At 44.5% G+C, this 15101-nt stretch overlaps 1 protein-coding gene across 1 annotated transcript in view; it reads left to right on the top strand.

Annotated features, from left to right (window-relative positions):
- The first annotated feature begins 772 nt into the window (after positions 1-772).
- The window catches only part of LOC128491659 (cAMP-specific 3',5'-cyclic phosphodiesterase 4C-like), a 44232-nt gene continuing 29903 nt past the window's right edge, over positions 773-15101 (top strand). The window contains exon 1 of the mRNA XM_053463978.1: positions 773-823. Coding sequence (XP_053319953.1) covers positions 785-823 — 39 coding nt within the window. The 5' untranslated portion in view covers positions 773-784. The remainder of the gene's footprint in view (positions 824-15101) is intronic.

Genomic DNA, 15101 nt, shown 5'->3' with positions numbered 1-15101 from the left:
CTAACACTGTACACTAATACACACACTATATGCGGAAGTACAAACTCGCGCTAATGCCATACTGTAACATACACAACAAGCACACACTGGCTAACACTATACATATACCAGCTAACACTAACTGGCTAACACTATGCACACATACACACTGAGTCTAGTACTGCAGTACAGAAGACTCTGGCACTATACATTTACACACACACAGGCACTGCCTCTAGCACTATACATATACACACTGACTGAAGCTACAGTATATACATATATACGCTACTCCAGCCCACAAAACGCTGGATGCTAGGAAGTGGTTTCTAACCGCCATGAAAACCTGGTGCCCGGGGGTTTGGTGAGCCCTAATGTACTGTAAAAAGTTCTGCGTTAATTGTAGGCACTATATAAATAAGATAAATAATAAAACATGTAACAGGGATTCAGTATAAATCTGTAATGTTTATTTTATGAAATCTAGAATTTCCAGCATTTGTGCCTAGGAAAATTTAATTTCAGTCCTTAAGATTCAATTATGTGAATGTTTGTTTGTTTTTTTTAATTGAACCTTTAATTCCCTGTATCCAAGAGCTTCCCTTTGGACATGTATTTTTTCAAGTAAATGGTGTGAAAAGGCATGTTATTAGTGTGGCACTGTTTAAAGCTTTACAGATTCTATTGCCTATATGTTGAACAAATAAGAATGTCAGGATTTGCTGCCCTCATGTGGCAACAGTTCCAGTTCACATCTATTTTATTTATTTTTTTTGTTGCTTTATAGGAACGGAATATAACCAAGATGAGGCGGAGTAGGACTATGTCCTTCCTCACCAATGAGGTATGATAACATTTTTTAATCCCGTTCCCTTGTGTAAAGAGGTACTGGTTCCATCGCTTTTTTTTGCATAACTAAATACATGTAATAAAACTATTTAAGAGAGAGAGATCAGAAGTTTGCAAGGGAGATGGTGTAAAGTGATAACAGAAGGGGTCCTAGAACAAAGAGTAGAAACTCTTTGATTTAGGAATGAGTAAAGCATTGGTCATGTACAGTGAAGGAAAAAATTGTTTTATCCGTTCCTGATTTTGTACATTTGCCCACTGACAAAGACATGATCAGTCTATAATTTTAATGGTAGGTTTTATTAGAACAGCGAGAGACAGAATAACAACAAAAAAATCCAGAATAACACATTTCAAATAAATTATACATTGATTTGCATTTTACTCTTTGCAAAACATGACTTGGTGGCAAAACTCTTGTTGGCAATCACAGAGGTCATACATTTCTTGTAGTTGCCACCAGGTTAACACACATCTCAGGAGGGGTTTTGTCCCACCCCCCCTTGCAGATCCTCTCAAAGTCATTAAGGTTTCAAGGCTGATGTTTGGCAACTCGAACTTTCAGCTCCCTCCACAGATTTTCTATGGGATTAAAGTCTGGAGACTGGCTAGGCCACTCCAGGGCCTTAATGTGCTTCTTCTTGAGCGACTGCTTTGTTGCCTTGGCCATGTGTTTTGGGTCATTGTCATGCTGGAGTACCCATCCATGACCAATTTCCAATGCCCTAGCTGAGGGAAGGGGGTTCTCACCAAAAACTTGCCTGTACATGGCCCCTTCCATCGTCCCTTAGTGATGTTGTCCTGTCCCCTTAGCAGAACAACACCCTCAAAGCATAATGTTTCCACCTCCATGTTTGACAGTGGGGTTGATGTTCTTGGGGTCGTAGGCCCCAAACACGGCGAGTTGAGTTGATGCCAAATAGCTCAATTTTGGTCTCATCTGACCACAACGCTTTCCCTCAATTCTCCCCTGAATCATTTAGATCTTCATTGGCAAACTTCAGATGGGCCTGTACATGTGCTTTCTTGAGCAGTTCTGTGTCAAACAAGCCAGGGGTCACAGGACGAGCGGGTAGTCAGACAAGCCGGGTCGGAACACAGGTATCACGAACAGAGGTACAGAATCGTAAGGCAAAGAATCGTCAGGCAGGCTAGGGTCAATAAACAGGAAACAGCAGCACAATCTCTGGAACGCAGGTAAAAGACCACAACAGGGTGCCCGAGAGTAGCACTACCGAGTTTTTAAACCCACCTCCAACTGATGTCCTGGCCACGCCTCCAGCCATGCAGCACAGCTGCGCCCCTAAAGGATTGACCGACGACCGGAGGACAGGTAAGTGGAGCACTCCGGAAACTCCTGTGCCGATGAGCAATCATTAAATTGCTTGTCGAGGAGTTCCCCGAACAAGCCCTCCTTCTCCCGTGCCATCGGGAACAGTTTGCACTGGAGCCTCAGGCATCTGTGCGCCGCGAGCGGCGGGACGCCCACAGCCCTCGGAACCTGAGGTAGTAGCATCATGTAACGTTGGCAACAGAGAAGGAACCCAGTATGCAGGAGATGGTGGTGAATAAACAGCTTTATTAGAAAGCAGGACTAAAGCACTAGACAAGAAGGTTACAGCAAGTCAAAGTCCAGTAGTACGCTGTTTAGACACCCAGGCTGTACAGGAACACCATGCAGCAGATCAGGCCCACAAAGGTACAGGTACGTCAAGTTGAATAATGAGCGCCGTGTAGTAGACCAGACCCACAGAGGATAGGCAGGCCAGGCAGCAGAGCAGGATGCGGCAATGCAGGATACAGGATACAGGATACAGCAATAGCAGTCACAGATAATAACTGGTCACAGCAGTGAGCTCTGCACACACGATAACTGAGCACTGAATAGAAGTTAGTGCTCGGTTTTAAACCTCCTGCTCCCTCTCGCCCCTCCCCCAGTTAGTGACATCACATACTGTGCGTCCTTTCGTCGCCATGGAGGCAGGGGATAAGAGGGGGGCGTGGTGAGCGCGCCCACCCTCTGTTCCCATCCCGGTGAACGAAGAGGACACACAGAGTTTTAGAAGGGCAACTCAACTTGAGGTGTCTGGTGGACAGCCGGACCTTGTCACCTGGACTGTAAGAGGGACCAACCGAACGATGTGTATCCGAATAGCGCTTGTACCGTTGTTGGGCACAGAGGAGAGTGGTGCGTAACTGTTTGTAGGTTTCGGTCATTCTTGTGACCCGTTCAGTAGCCGAGGGGACCGAACTGGGCATCGGGGAACCAGGAAGCATAGAGGGGTGGAATCCATAGTTGGCAAAGAAGGGAGACATATGAGTGGAGGCATGGATGTGGTTATTGTTAGCGAATTCTGCCAAAGGAAGGAGATGGTACCAATCGTCCTGAAGGTGGGTGGTGAAACAAGGGAGGTACTGTTCAAAGGTCTGGTTTGTTTGTTCGGTTTGACCGTTGCTCTGAGGATGGAAGGCAGTGGAGAGAGAGCGGTGTTTACGTAGCTCATCGCAAAAAGCCTTCCAGAATCGAGAGGTAAACTGGGTGCCTCTGTCAGACACTATGGTCTTTGGTAACCCATGCAATCGGAAGATTCCGTTCACGAACATGACGGCTGTTTCAGCTGCGGTTGGCAGGCGTTTGGCGGGTAAGAAATGAGCCATCTTCGTGAATCTGTCCACCACTACCATGAGAGTCATGTGGTGCTCTGACGCCGGCAGATGTGTAATAAAGTCCATGGTAATATCTGACCATGGTTTCTCTGGGACAGGGAGAGGACACAACAGACCAGCAGGTTTCGTACAAGAGTCCTTGGACCTGGCACAGGTGTTACAGGACCATACATATCCCTGGACGTCTCTTTTGAGGCTTGGCCACCAGAATGTTCGTTGTATCAGGTCTGTGGTTTGTGTGATGCCCCCATGACCCGCAGCGCGAATGTCATGACAGTGCTGTAACACTGAGACGTACATCAGGCGGTACAAAGAGCTGGTTTTCATGGTTGAAGAACCCGTCTTTCTGGTATATGTCAGAGGTAATGGACGGGGTCCAAGCAGTGGTACGGAGGGCTTCCCATAAGGGTTGTGTGAGTGTTAGGAAGTGTCCCGAAGAGAACACCGTGTCTTGTTCCTGGGGATGTGACGTCGGTGTTTCGAACATGCGAGGTCGGGAGAAAGGGAGTCGGCCTTGGTGTTGCAGGAACCCAGTCTGTAAGTAATGTGGAGACGGAATCGTGAAAAGAACAAAGACCATCTGGCGAGCCTGGGTTGTAGACGTCTAGCAGTCCTGAAGAACTCCAGGTTTTTGTGGTCCGTATAGACCGTGACAGGATGAGGAGTACCCTCCAATAAATGGCGCCACTCTTCCAATGCCAATTTCATAGCCAACAGTTCTTTCTCGCCCACGTTATAGTTTGGTTCCACAGGGTTTAACATACGGGAGAAGAAAGCAACAGGATGTAGTTAATTATCCTGGTCAACCCTCTGGGATAATACTGCTCCTACTGCGGAGAACGATGCATCTACTTCGAGAACGTACGGTCTGTGTGGTACTGGGAGCATCAAAATAGGGGCTGTGGTGAATCTCTCTTTCAAGTATTCCAAAGCCTTTTGTGCCGCTTCAGTCCAACAGAACCCTCTTTTCAGGGACGTGAGAGCAGTGATCGGTTGGATAATCTTGGAGAAATTCCTTATGAATTTTCTATAGAAATTGGCAAATCCGACGAACCGTTGGACACCTTTTTTGTCTGTAGGGGGTGGCCACTGCAGGATGGTTGTCACCTTCATGGGGTCCATCTCGACCTTTGTAGGAGATAGGATAAAACCGAGGAAGTCCACTGATTCAGTCTCGAACACACATTTTCCGGGCTTACCATATAATCCATTCTCCCTGAGACGCATCAGCACTTTGGTGACGTGTTCCCTGTGCAGTGTGAGTGAAGGGGAGTAGATCAGTATGTCATCAAGGTAAACAACGACGAAGTTGTCCAACATGTCTCTAAACACGTCGTTCATGAAATGTTGGAAGGTTGCTGGAGCGTTGCACAGGCCATAGGGCATCACTAGATATTCAAAATGTCCATAGCGTGATCGAAACGCTGTTCTCCATTCGTGTCCCCCCTTGATGCAGACAAGATTGTAGGCTCCCCTCAAGTCGATTTTAGTAACATAGTAACATAGTTCATAAGGTTGAAAAAAGAACAAAGTCCATCAAGTTCAACCTATATACATATTGTGTCCCTACTGTGTTGATCCAGAGGAAGGCAAAAAACCCTTATGAAGCAGATGCCAATTGCCCCATACCAGGGGGAAAATTCCTTCCCGACTCCAAATATGGCAATCAGAATAAATCCCTGGATCAACGTTCTGTCCCTATTAATCTAATATCCATAACTTGTAATATTATTGTTTTCAAGAAACACGTCCAGGCTCCTTTTGAACTCTTTTATTGAGTTTACCATTACCACTTCCTCTGGCAGAGAGTTCCATAGTCTCACCGCTCTTACTGTAAAGAACCCCCGTCTGTGCTGGTGTAGAAACCTTCTTTCCTCCAGCCGTAGAGGATGTCCCCTTGTTATAGATACAGTCCTGGGTATAAATAGGTCCTGGGAGTGATCTCTGTACTGTCCCCTTATATATTTATACATAGTTATTAAGTCCCCCCTAAACCGTCTTTTTTCCAAACCAAATAACCCTAATTCTGATAATCTTTCTGGGTACTGTAGTCCTTCCATTCCCCTTATTACTCTGGTTGCCCGTCTTTGAACCCTCTCCAGCTCCACTTTATCTTTATGTACACTGGTGCCCAGTACTGTACACAGTATTCCATGTGTGGTCTGACTAGTGACTTGTACAGTGGTAGAATTATTTCCTTGTCGTGGGCATCTATGCCCCTTTTGATGCACCCCATGATTTTATTTGCCTTAGCAGCAGCTGCCTGACACTGGTCGCTACAGGTAAATTTACTGTTAACTAAGACTCCTAAGTCCTTTTCCATGTCAGTCGTCCCCAGTGTTTTCCCATTTAATACATATTCCCAGCCTGGATTTTTCTTCCCCATGTGCATAACCTTACATTTATCTGTGTTGAACCTCATCTGCCACATCCCAGCCCAAGCCTCCAACATATGCAGATCCATTTGTAATCGTGCACTGTCCTCTATTGTGTTAACCACGTTACAGAGCTTAGTATCGTCTGCAAAGATTGATACTTTACTATACAATCCCTCTACAAGGTCATTAATAAATATATTAAAAAGAATAGGACCCAAAACTGACCCCTGTGGTACCCCACTAGTAACAGTCACCCACTCAGAGTATGTACCATTAATAACCACCCTCTGTCTCCTATCACTGAGCCAGTTACTTACCCACATACACACATTCTCCCCCAGCCCAAGCATTCTCATTTTATGTACCAGCCTTTTATGTGGCACCGTATCAAATGCTTTGGAAAAATCAAGATATATGACATCCAGCGATTCACCCCGATCCAGTCTTGAGCTCACCTCCTCATAAAAGCTGATCAGGTTAGTTTGACAGGACCGATCCCTTGTAAACCCATTCTGATATGGAGTCATACATTTATTTTCATTGAGATACTCCAAAATAGCATCTCTTAGGAAACCCTCAAACCGTTTATATTCAAAAGTTAAACTAACAGGCCTATAACAGGCCTATAATTCCCCGGGTCACTTTTTGTCCCCTTTTTGAATATTGGCACAACATTTGCTATGCGCCAGTCCTGGGGAACAGACCCTGTCACTATAGAGTACTTGAATATCATAAATAGGGGTCTGTCTATTACATTACTTAACTCCCTTAGAACGCGGGGGTGAATGCCATCTGGACCTGGTGATTTGTCTATTTTGATTTTTTTTAGGCGGCACTGCACTTCCTCCTGGGTTAGACAGGCGACATGTACTGGTGCATTTATCTCATCCTGCTGTATATTACCTGGCATTTCCTTTTCCTCTGTGAATACAGCAGAAAAGAATATATTTAATAGATTAGCTTTTTCCTGATCCCCGTCTATAACTTCTCCCTCATTACTTTTTAAGGGGCCAATGCTTTCATTTTTAACCTTTTTACTATTTATATAGTTAAAGAACATTTTGGGGTTTGTTTTACTCTCTTTGACAATGAGTCTTTCTGTCTCCACTTTTGCTGCTTTTATCTGATTTTTACATATTTTATTTTTTTCCCGATAGCTTTTTAGTGCTTCCTCACTGCCTTCCTGTTTAAGTAGCTTAAATGTTTTTTTTGCCATTTATTGCCCCCTTTACATTTTTATTTATCCACATTGGTTTTCTCTTGTTCCTGACTCTTTTATTCCCATACGGTATGTACTTTTCACAGTGAGAATTTAAGATATTTTTTAAAAATCTCTCATTAAGTGTCTGTACTCTTGTTTTTGAGGACATTTTCCCAATTTACAGTGTTAAGGGCTTCTCTTAGTTGATCAAACTTTGCTTTCCTAAAGTTCATAGTTCTTGTGGCTCCTCTATAATACAAGTTATAATGTATTATATTGTGATCACTATTTCCTAGGTGCCCTCTGACCTGCACATTAGTTACTCTGTCAGGTCTGTTGGTTAATATTAAGTCCAGTAGAGCGCCCCCTCTGGTCGGGTCCTGTACCATTTGGGACAGATAATTATCTTTACTTATATTCAGAAACCGGTTTCCTTTATGAGATTCACAGGTCTCGGTTTCCCAGTTTATGTCGGCATAGTTAAAGTCCCCCATAATAACCACCTCATTGTGATTTGCTGCCTTGTTTATTTGCTTTAATAATTGATCTTCTGCTGCTTCAATTATATTTGGTGGCTTATAGCAAACCCCGATCAGTATTTTATTATTTTTCTTTCCATATATTTCTACCCATAATGACTCCCTTAGTGAACACGGTAGTTGAGCGAACACGTTCCATAAGTTCTGAAATGAGAGTCAAGGGGTACCGTTTTTTCACGGTTATGTTGTTCAGTGCTCTATAGTCGACACAAGGGCGCAAACCACCATCTTTTTTGGACACAAAGAAGATGCCTGCGCCTGCCGGGGATGTGGAAGGCCGTATGAACCCTTTGGCCAGGTTCTCATCAATATAGTCTTTTAATGTGGCCAGTTCTGGTTCCGACATAGGGTAGATGCGGCCAAAAGGAATAGGAGCACCTGGGTGTTGATCAATGGGACAGTCATATTCCCTGTGTGGTGGTAGTTGATTAGCGCCTTTCTTTTCAACATTCGCTTCACATCCGAGAAGTGGCTATAGTGAAGCGGTATCTGCGTCTTTGGGAGAGAGCAGTAATCATGCGCAACATTAATGGACAAGGAGGATGTTTTAGGGTAACAAAAAGTTTTATTCTGTGGAAACTGGACAGACCCCATCCTCCAATTAACAATCGGGTTGTGCTTCCTTAACCAGGGCAAACCCAAAATACCAGGAAATAAGGGTGAGGGGACCACGTCAAAAACAATACTCTCAGCATGGTTGGGTGTCATAGACATTTGCAGGGGTTCAGTCTCTTTGGTGATGGGACCGGTCTTCAGAGGACTCCCATCGACCAGCTGAATGGAAACGGATGTTGCCTTGTCACGGATGGAGATGTGCAAAAGTCGTGCAAGTGCGGTGTCCAGTATGTTGCTGCTGGCCACGGAGTCAATCATCGCTGAGAGGGTGGTGGAGTGTCCCTTCCACTGTAATGACATGAGAAGAGACACATGATTAGGGCACTGCAGGTTGTGTTGTCTGCGTGGACAGGTGCTGGGTGGGTCGCTTGCCCTTGGATGCTCGTGCCTTGCTGCGGCATTCCTTTGCATAGAGGCCTTTGTGACCACAATAGAGGCTTGAGTCAAGAGTCCTGCGCCGGTCCATCTCCGCTACTGGTAACGGACCCCTGATGAGGCCTATTTGCATGGGTTCTTCTGCTGTGTCTTTAGAAGGGGGTTTTACGGTTTGTCGTACCATGGACCTAGTAGACGAGGAAGCAGCATGGCGCTCAGCCATTCTCTCGTGTAGCCTCCGGTCTATTTGAATAGTCAGTCTTGTGAAGTCCTCCAACGATTCAGGCATGTGGATGCATGCTAGTTCATCTCTGAGTTCACTGATAAGCCCAGCCGGAACTGGTCGTGGAGCGCAGACTCGTTCCACGTGGTTTCCATGGACACTCGCCTAAAGTCAGCGATGTATTCTTCCACTGGCCTTTTCCCTTGTTTCAAAGCCCTTAACGTGCTTGTGGCAGAGGAGACCTTGTAGGGATCATCATAGTGTGAGTCCATAGCATGGCGGAAAGAATCCCAGGTCTCTAGAACTGGACTGTTGCTATGTAGCAAGTGATGCGCCCAGAGCTGTGGTTCTTCCGACAGCAATGAAATTACAGTGTGTATTTTGATGTAGTTGGATGAGTAAGTCCTTGGTTTCAATCTGAACATGATTTGACACAAAGTATTTCTGACGTTCTCCTGTAAATTTGTCGGGCAAGGGTATTGGTGGTTCAGGGGTGATTGCGCCCTGTTGGTTTCCCCTGCAGCCATCTCAGGAGGTGCTTAGTAGAGTTCATCAGGGACAACAGGAACCCCTTGTCTCTGGAGCATTTGCTGTCGGATCTGATTTTTGTCCGGCTTGGATTGATTAAAGACAGCCATCTGTTGCGTGAGTGAGGCAACAGCCTCAGCCAATCCTGCGGGTTCCATTAGGGCTCGGTTATCATGTAACGTTGGCAACGGAGAAGGAACCCAGTATGCAGGAGATGGTGGTGAATAAACAGCTTTATTAGAAAGCAGGACTGAAGCACTAGACAAGAAGGTTACAGCAAGTCAAAGTCCAGTAGTACGCTGTTTAGACACCCAGGCTGTACAGGAACACCATGCAGCAGATCAGGCCCACTGAGGAACAGGTATAACAGGTAGAACACGTGGCGCCGTTTAGGAGACCAGGCCCACAAAGGTACAGGTACGTCAAGTTGAATAATGAGCACCGTGTAGTAGACCAGACCCACAGAGGATAGGCAGGCCAGGCAGCAGTGCAGGATGCGGCAATACAGGATACAGCAATAGCAGTCACAGATAATAACTGCTCACAGCAGTAAGCTCTGCACACACGATAACCGAGCACTGAATAGAAGTCAGTGCTCGGTTTTAACCTCTCGCCCCCGCCCAGTGATGTCACGTACTGTGCATCCTTTCGTCGCCATGGAGGCAGGGGATAAGAGTGGGGCGTGGTGAGCGCGCTCACCCTCTGTTCTCCTCCCGGCGAACAAATAGGACACACAGAGGAGGAGTCTTCATGAGCGCCCGCTACATGCGGGTGCTCAGAAGAACGGCAGCGGCGAACAGGCGGCGGATGAGGTGAGTGCCGAGTACCCGCCAGGAGCGGGTACTCTGGTGATGAACTGCGCCGCGGGACATGACACATTGGGTCCCTATGAACCGCGGACGGACCTTCGCTTGCTGGCGACAGGACCCGAGGAGGTGACAGTCACCTTCTCACCAAGCTGCTTGGCGATGGTCTTGTAGCCCATTACAGCCTTGTCTACGATCTTGTCCCTGACGTCCTTGGACAGCTCTTTGGTCTTGGCCATTGTGGAGAGTTTGGAATCTGATTGATTGTTTCGGTGGACAGATGTCTTTTATACAGGTAACAAACTGAGATTAGGAGCACTCCCTTTAAGAGAGGATTTTTTTGTTCAAATAAACCTACCATTAAAATTATAGACTGATCTAGTAAAGAGTCGAGAGACCTTGTTAGATGTATATAATTATTTCAAGAAGCTTGGAGGTGAGAGGAAGTAGAAAAATTGAGAAATTGATGGAGTCCATTAAGATGGGAGTTTTAGTAGCACTTGAAGGAGAATGGCACAAATTCAGTAGAAAGTGAGAGTTTGAATGTGTGAGTTAGTTTATGGACAAGAGTGGATGAGAGAGACAAGGGTAAGATGAGAGGGGATAAGATCGAGTGGATATGTGGTTGGGCAAGAAGAAACGAAAAGCAGAAGCCTCCTCTTCAGTGAGGAGAGAGAACTGGTTTAAAGTATCGAAAGAAGGAAAGTTCAGTGAAGGGGCAGAGCCAGAAGCAGGGTGAAAGCAGGATGGAGACTGTGCTGATATTTTACCTCTCATTATCTCAGTTTTATCATTGAAGTAAGTGGCAATGTCAGAGATAGTAAGGCTAGTGGATAGGATAGTTGTGACAGGAGAAAGAAGGAAATTGAAGGTACTAAAGAGGCAGATAAGAAGCAGTAAAGATGGGAGATTGATAACATGGACCTCAAAGGAGGGGGAAAGTTATGAAGCAGAAGGAATAGGTTAAAAAGTGTAAGTAGAGGAAAGTAGCAAGCCTACACCGCCAGCTTTGGGAGTATGAGACTACCACGGGAGAAAGCCGCAGGAGAAGCAGTGTTAGATGAAGCTAGCCAGTTTTCACTCAAGTGATTGTTATGGCAATAAGTTTATTACACAAAGAAACTGCATTCCAGAGGGAAGTTTAAAGGAGGGCAGGAGAAGTGGCAGGTTATGTGTGTAAGATTATTGAGGTTTCTAGAGCTTTTATTGGCAGATAAAAGCAGGGAACAATACGGGAGGCCCAGTATTTGGGGAGATATTCCCTGCTGTTAAAGGCAGAAGAAGAGAGAAATTGAGGCTGGGCTAATATTCAGTGTTTTGCTATAGTCCCCTTACCTTGAGAAAACAAGTTTGTTTTAGGAAAAGTTAAGCTATTCATTGATATTCAGGCATGCCTGACATCCATGTTCAATCTATGTTAAAGGGTAACATCTAAGCACATGTGAGTTGTATTTCGTCACGGACGCCTCCATGGCCAGGGTCCTGGAGGGGCATGACGGCCAGTCTCCTTTCTACAGACTATGGGCCCTGGTCTTGGAAGGGGTTCAGTTTTTGGGGACGTGGGTACAAGGGTTCAGTCGGGACCACTTTTTCCCCCTGGTACGGGAGCCACGTTTCCCCAATTACTAGCACACGGCTCAGTATTTGCACTCAGCCCAGAAGGGGGGGTCGCTATTGTAGTCTGTGGGGAGGATGGTAAACACGGGTGGTTCCCTGACTTCTGGCTGAAACCTGCTGGTTATCAGATCCAGGTGCAAATACTGGTCATAGAGGTCTCTGTCCTGTAAGTCCTGATTCGAGAGTAAAAACAGAGGTAAACTGTGACAGGGCTAGGTTAGCTGGAGTTGCCCCGCACCTCCTGTCCCCGGGCAGAGACAGACATTTTCGTGGAACTCTGGGTCGGGTTGTCTGAGGGCAATTTATACAAAGTGTTTCTTTGTGTGAGGGTGTTTGGAGATCTTTGTTGGGGATTCGTGTGTGGGTTTAGCCGGGTCATAGAGCGCGTCTGTGTCCTGTTTCTGATCTCATGGCCCAGTAATATTTTATAGGGTGTTTTTAAGTTATAGCCGGACTGAATGTGGCTGCAGCTCCAGCCCTTCAAAGGGACAATCATGTAACCTGGCTGGAGCTCGTAATGGGCCAGCACAGCCCTGTTTGCCCAGACGGCAGCCTCACTACAGGGGGGATAACACAGGCGGGGGAAATCCATTGTATCTCTTAAGCCCCTCACCTTATCCATTGCCCGTGTATGCCCTGAGCGGATGGGATTTGGGGTTGGGTTCTGTGTGCATTGAGAACGTCTGTAATAGTGCATATAAATTACCCCCTGTAATACCGGTGTGTTTCCCATTAAACTCAGTTCCTTATTTTACCCCATCTATTTATCTAGTCGAGGCTGAGGTTTCTTGAAGGGAAGGTGCTAGCAGCAGATTTTCTGACGTCAGCGAATAACAAGCGAGAAGTTTTGTGGTCGGAGTAGCAGAGCAAGGCAACTTTAGATATAACCAGTCAGGGTATTGAGATCAATTACATGTTTGTGTTTTAAGGATTAACACTTGATATCCTGTTAATGTGGTCCTGCTAGTGCTCCCCCAAGTGCTTCTGTTTTTGAAGAGGCATATCCTCTTGTAATCATGGCAAAGGCACTTAAGAAAGCAACATGAGGTAAAGTTTTTCTCCTGAATGCTAAAAAACTTTCCTAGGGCAGTACAATATACATCAAATGTCCAGTATATCAATCTAACGTCATTACAGAATAGAATACCATCAACATCCACAAGTAAAGCTTAGGTGAATCAGGAACACAAAAGCACAATCCTGCTGGTGTAATGGTCAGGTGTCCCAATAATTTTGTTCATATAGTGTATGTATGTATATATTAGGGATGCACTGAAATGAAAATTCCCGACCAAAACTGAAACCAAAAATTCAGCATTCACTTGGCCGAAACCGAAAATGATCCCCCCACCAAAAACAAACAAACAAAAAAAAACCGTATTTTAATAAAAGTGTGGTTAACACACCAAAATTGGACAAACAAATCAATAACAATAATATAATTGCTAACAGCAATCACACTCCTATCATGCCCAAACAGCCAGTACATGCTGGAACCTGGGCATGATAGGAGTGTGATTACAGTCTCCCTATGCCATGCTACCACCACACACACTTACACACCCATGCTATCACACACACACTCATTCACAAACATTCATTCATGCATACTTGCTCATAAACCCTCCCCCACCCCTTACCTGAACTGCAGATCTCTCACTTGCAGACTTCTGCAGGCGCGCAGCTTCTTCCCTCTGCAACTTCTCTTGTCCCGCCCCCCAGGGAAAGAAGGAACGGAGCAGAGTCATGTGATGTGCATTCACGTGACTCGGCTGCGTTCCTGTTCTCCTGAACTTTACAAGAGACCCTGCTCGAACACTGGGTGCCTGGAAGTGGCCATGGCAAAGGGGAACAAAATAATAGTTTAACTAGAGACTAATGTATGTGTAACAGCAACATTGCAACTTCATTTTTATCTAATATTATAGTATATTGTTACTCTTCTTTAAGTAATTAGGAATAATTTTGTATAAAACGTACTGTCTGGGCCATTTTAGTTAATTAGTTGCTTCTGTGTAGGAGCTGACCTTAAGAAATGCAGCACTTGTAAAAAGGGCTTTATCAGATCATGGAAAGGCCTGTAATTAATGGCTTTTGTGCCTGTCTCTGTTATCTGTTATGAGGCACCTTACAATTACTGATTTATACAATTACTTTCAGGCATACTACTACACACAATTTTATTTCCCAAATACAGCTAATCCCCTTAACCCCTTTTCTTCTTTCTCGTTTACTGAACCCACGCAAGTTATATATTGTTTTTTTCAGGACACAAAGGGATTTCTTTAGATGTCATTGTTTTGATTGTATCATATCCGTTAACATTAATAAACGTATTAAATATGGTTAAAAATGTAGAAAAAAAATGACTTTTACTTGAAAATTATTTTACTCATTGATAAAAGCTAATGAAAAAGCATGCTAAATAGATTCTATGTGTCCTGAGTTTAGAAATACCCTATTTTTTCTTTTTTTCTCCATGTTATGAGGCAATAAGTGCAAGTAGCGTTTTGTTATTTCAAAACCATTTTTTCCAAATCTGGTAATTCTTCCCCCACGTGCTATTTCGGGTATCAAACCAAATATTTCTGAAGACTAGACACCCCAGGGTATTTCACATGTTAGTATTTTAACTCTTTACATGCACTAATTCTACCACCAGTCTTTGTCAAACTTTGTGGTAGTCATTTTTGCGGGTTTTTTCCCACACACATTTTACTTTGTGTATGAATTCATAGCTCCTGGTATATGCCACTGTCACACAATACCCCAGTATGTGTTCAGCAACATCTCCCAAGTACAGTGATACCACCCATCTATGGGTTTGTCTGACTGTCTGGGGGCAAAAGGGCCACATTTGGAACATGCACATTTTTCAGTCTTGAACTTTGACATTTGGTGATCCTGTGCCCATGCCCTATTTAGTACATATTTGAGCCTGGTCAGTTCAGTGTGCCCAATAAAACCATATATTTTTGAAAACTAGACACCCCAGGGTATTTCAAATACTGGTATTTTAACTCTTTGCATGCACACATTTTACCACCAGTAGTATTTTTTGTGTATATTTGTTGTACTTTAGGTAAGAATTTACATTTTTTAAAAGTAGACACCCCATGGGCATTTAACATGCCAGTATTTTAGCTCTTTCCATGCGAGAAGTAATTTAAGTTAAAGCGCTAATTTTATGACTTGCTTATAAAAATATATATATTTTATATATATATTTATATATATATATATATATATATATATATATATATATATTTTTTTTTTTTTGTGTGGGGGTGCCGATCTCAGTGTTGCTGAATGCCTCGACATCGA

The sequence above is a fragment of the Spea bombifrons genome, chromosome 1 (assembly GCF_027358695.1).
Source record: "Spea bombifrons isolate aSpeBom1 chromosome 1, aSpeBom1.2.pri, whole genome shotgun sequence".
Classification (NCBI taxonomy): Eukaryota; Metazoa; Chordata; class Amphibia; order Anura; family Pelobatidae; genus Spea; species Spea bombifrons.
This window is presented reverse-complemented; position numbering and strand designations above follow the sequence as displayed.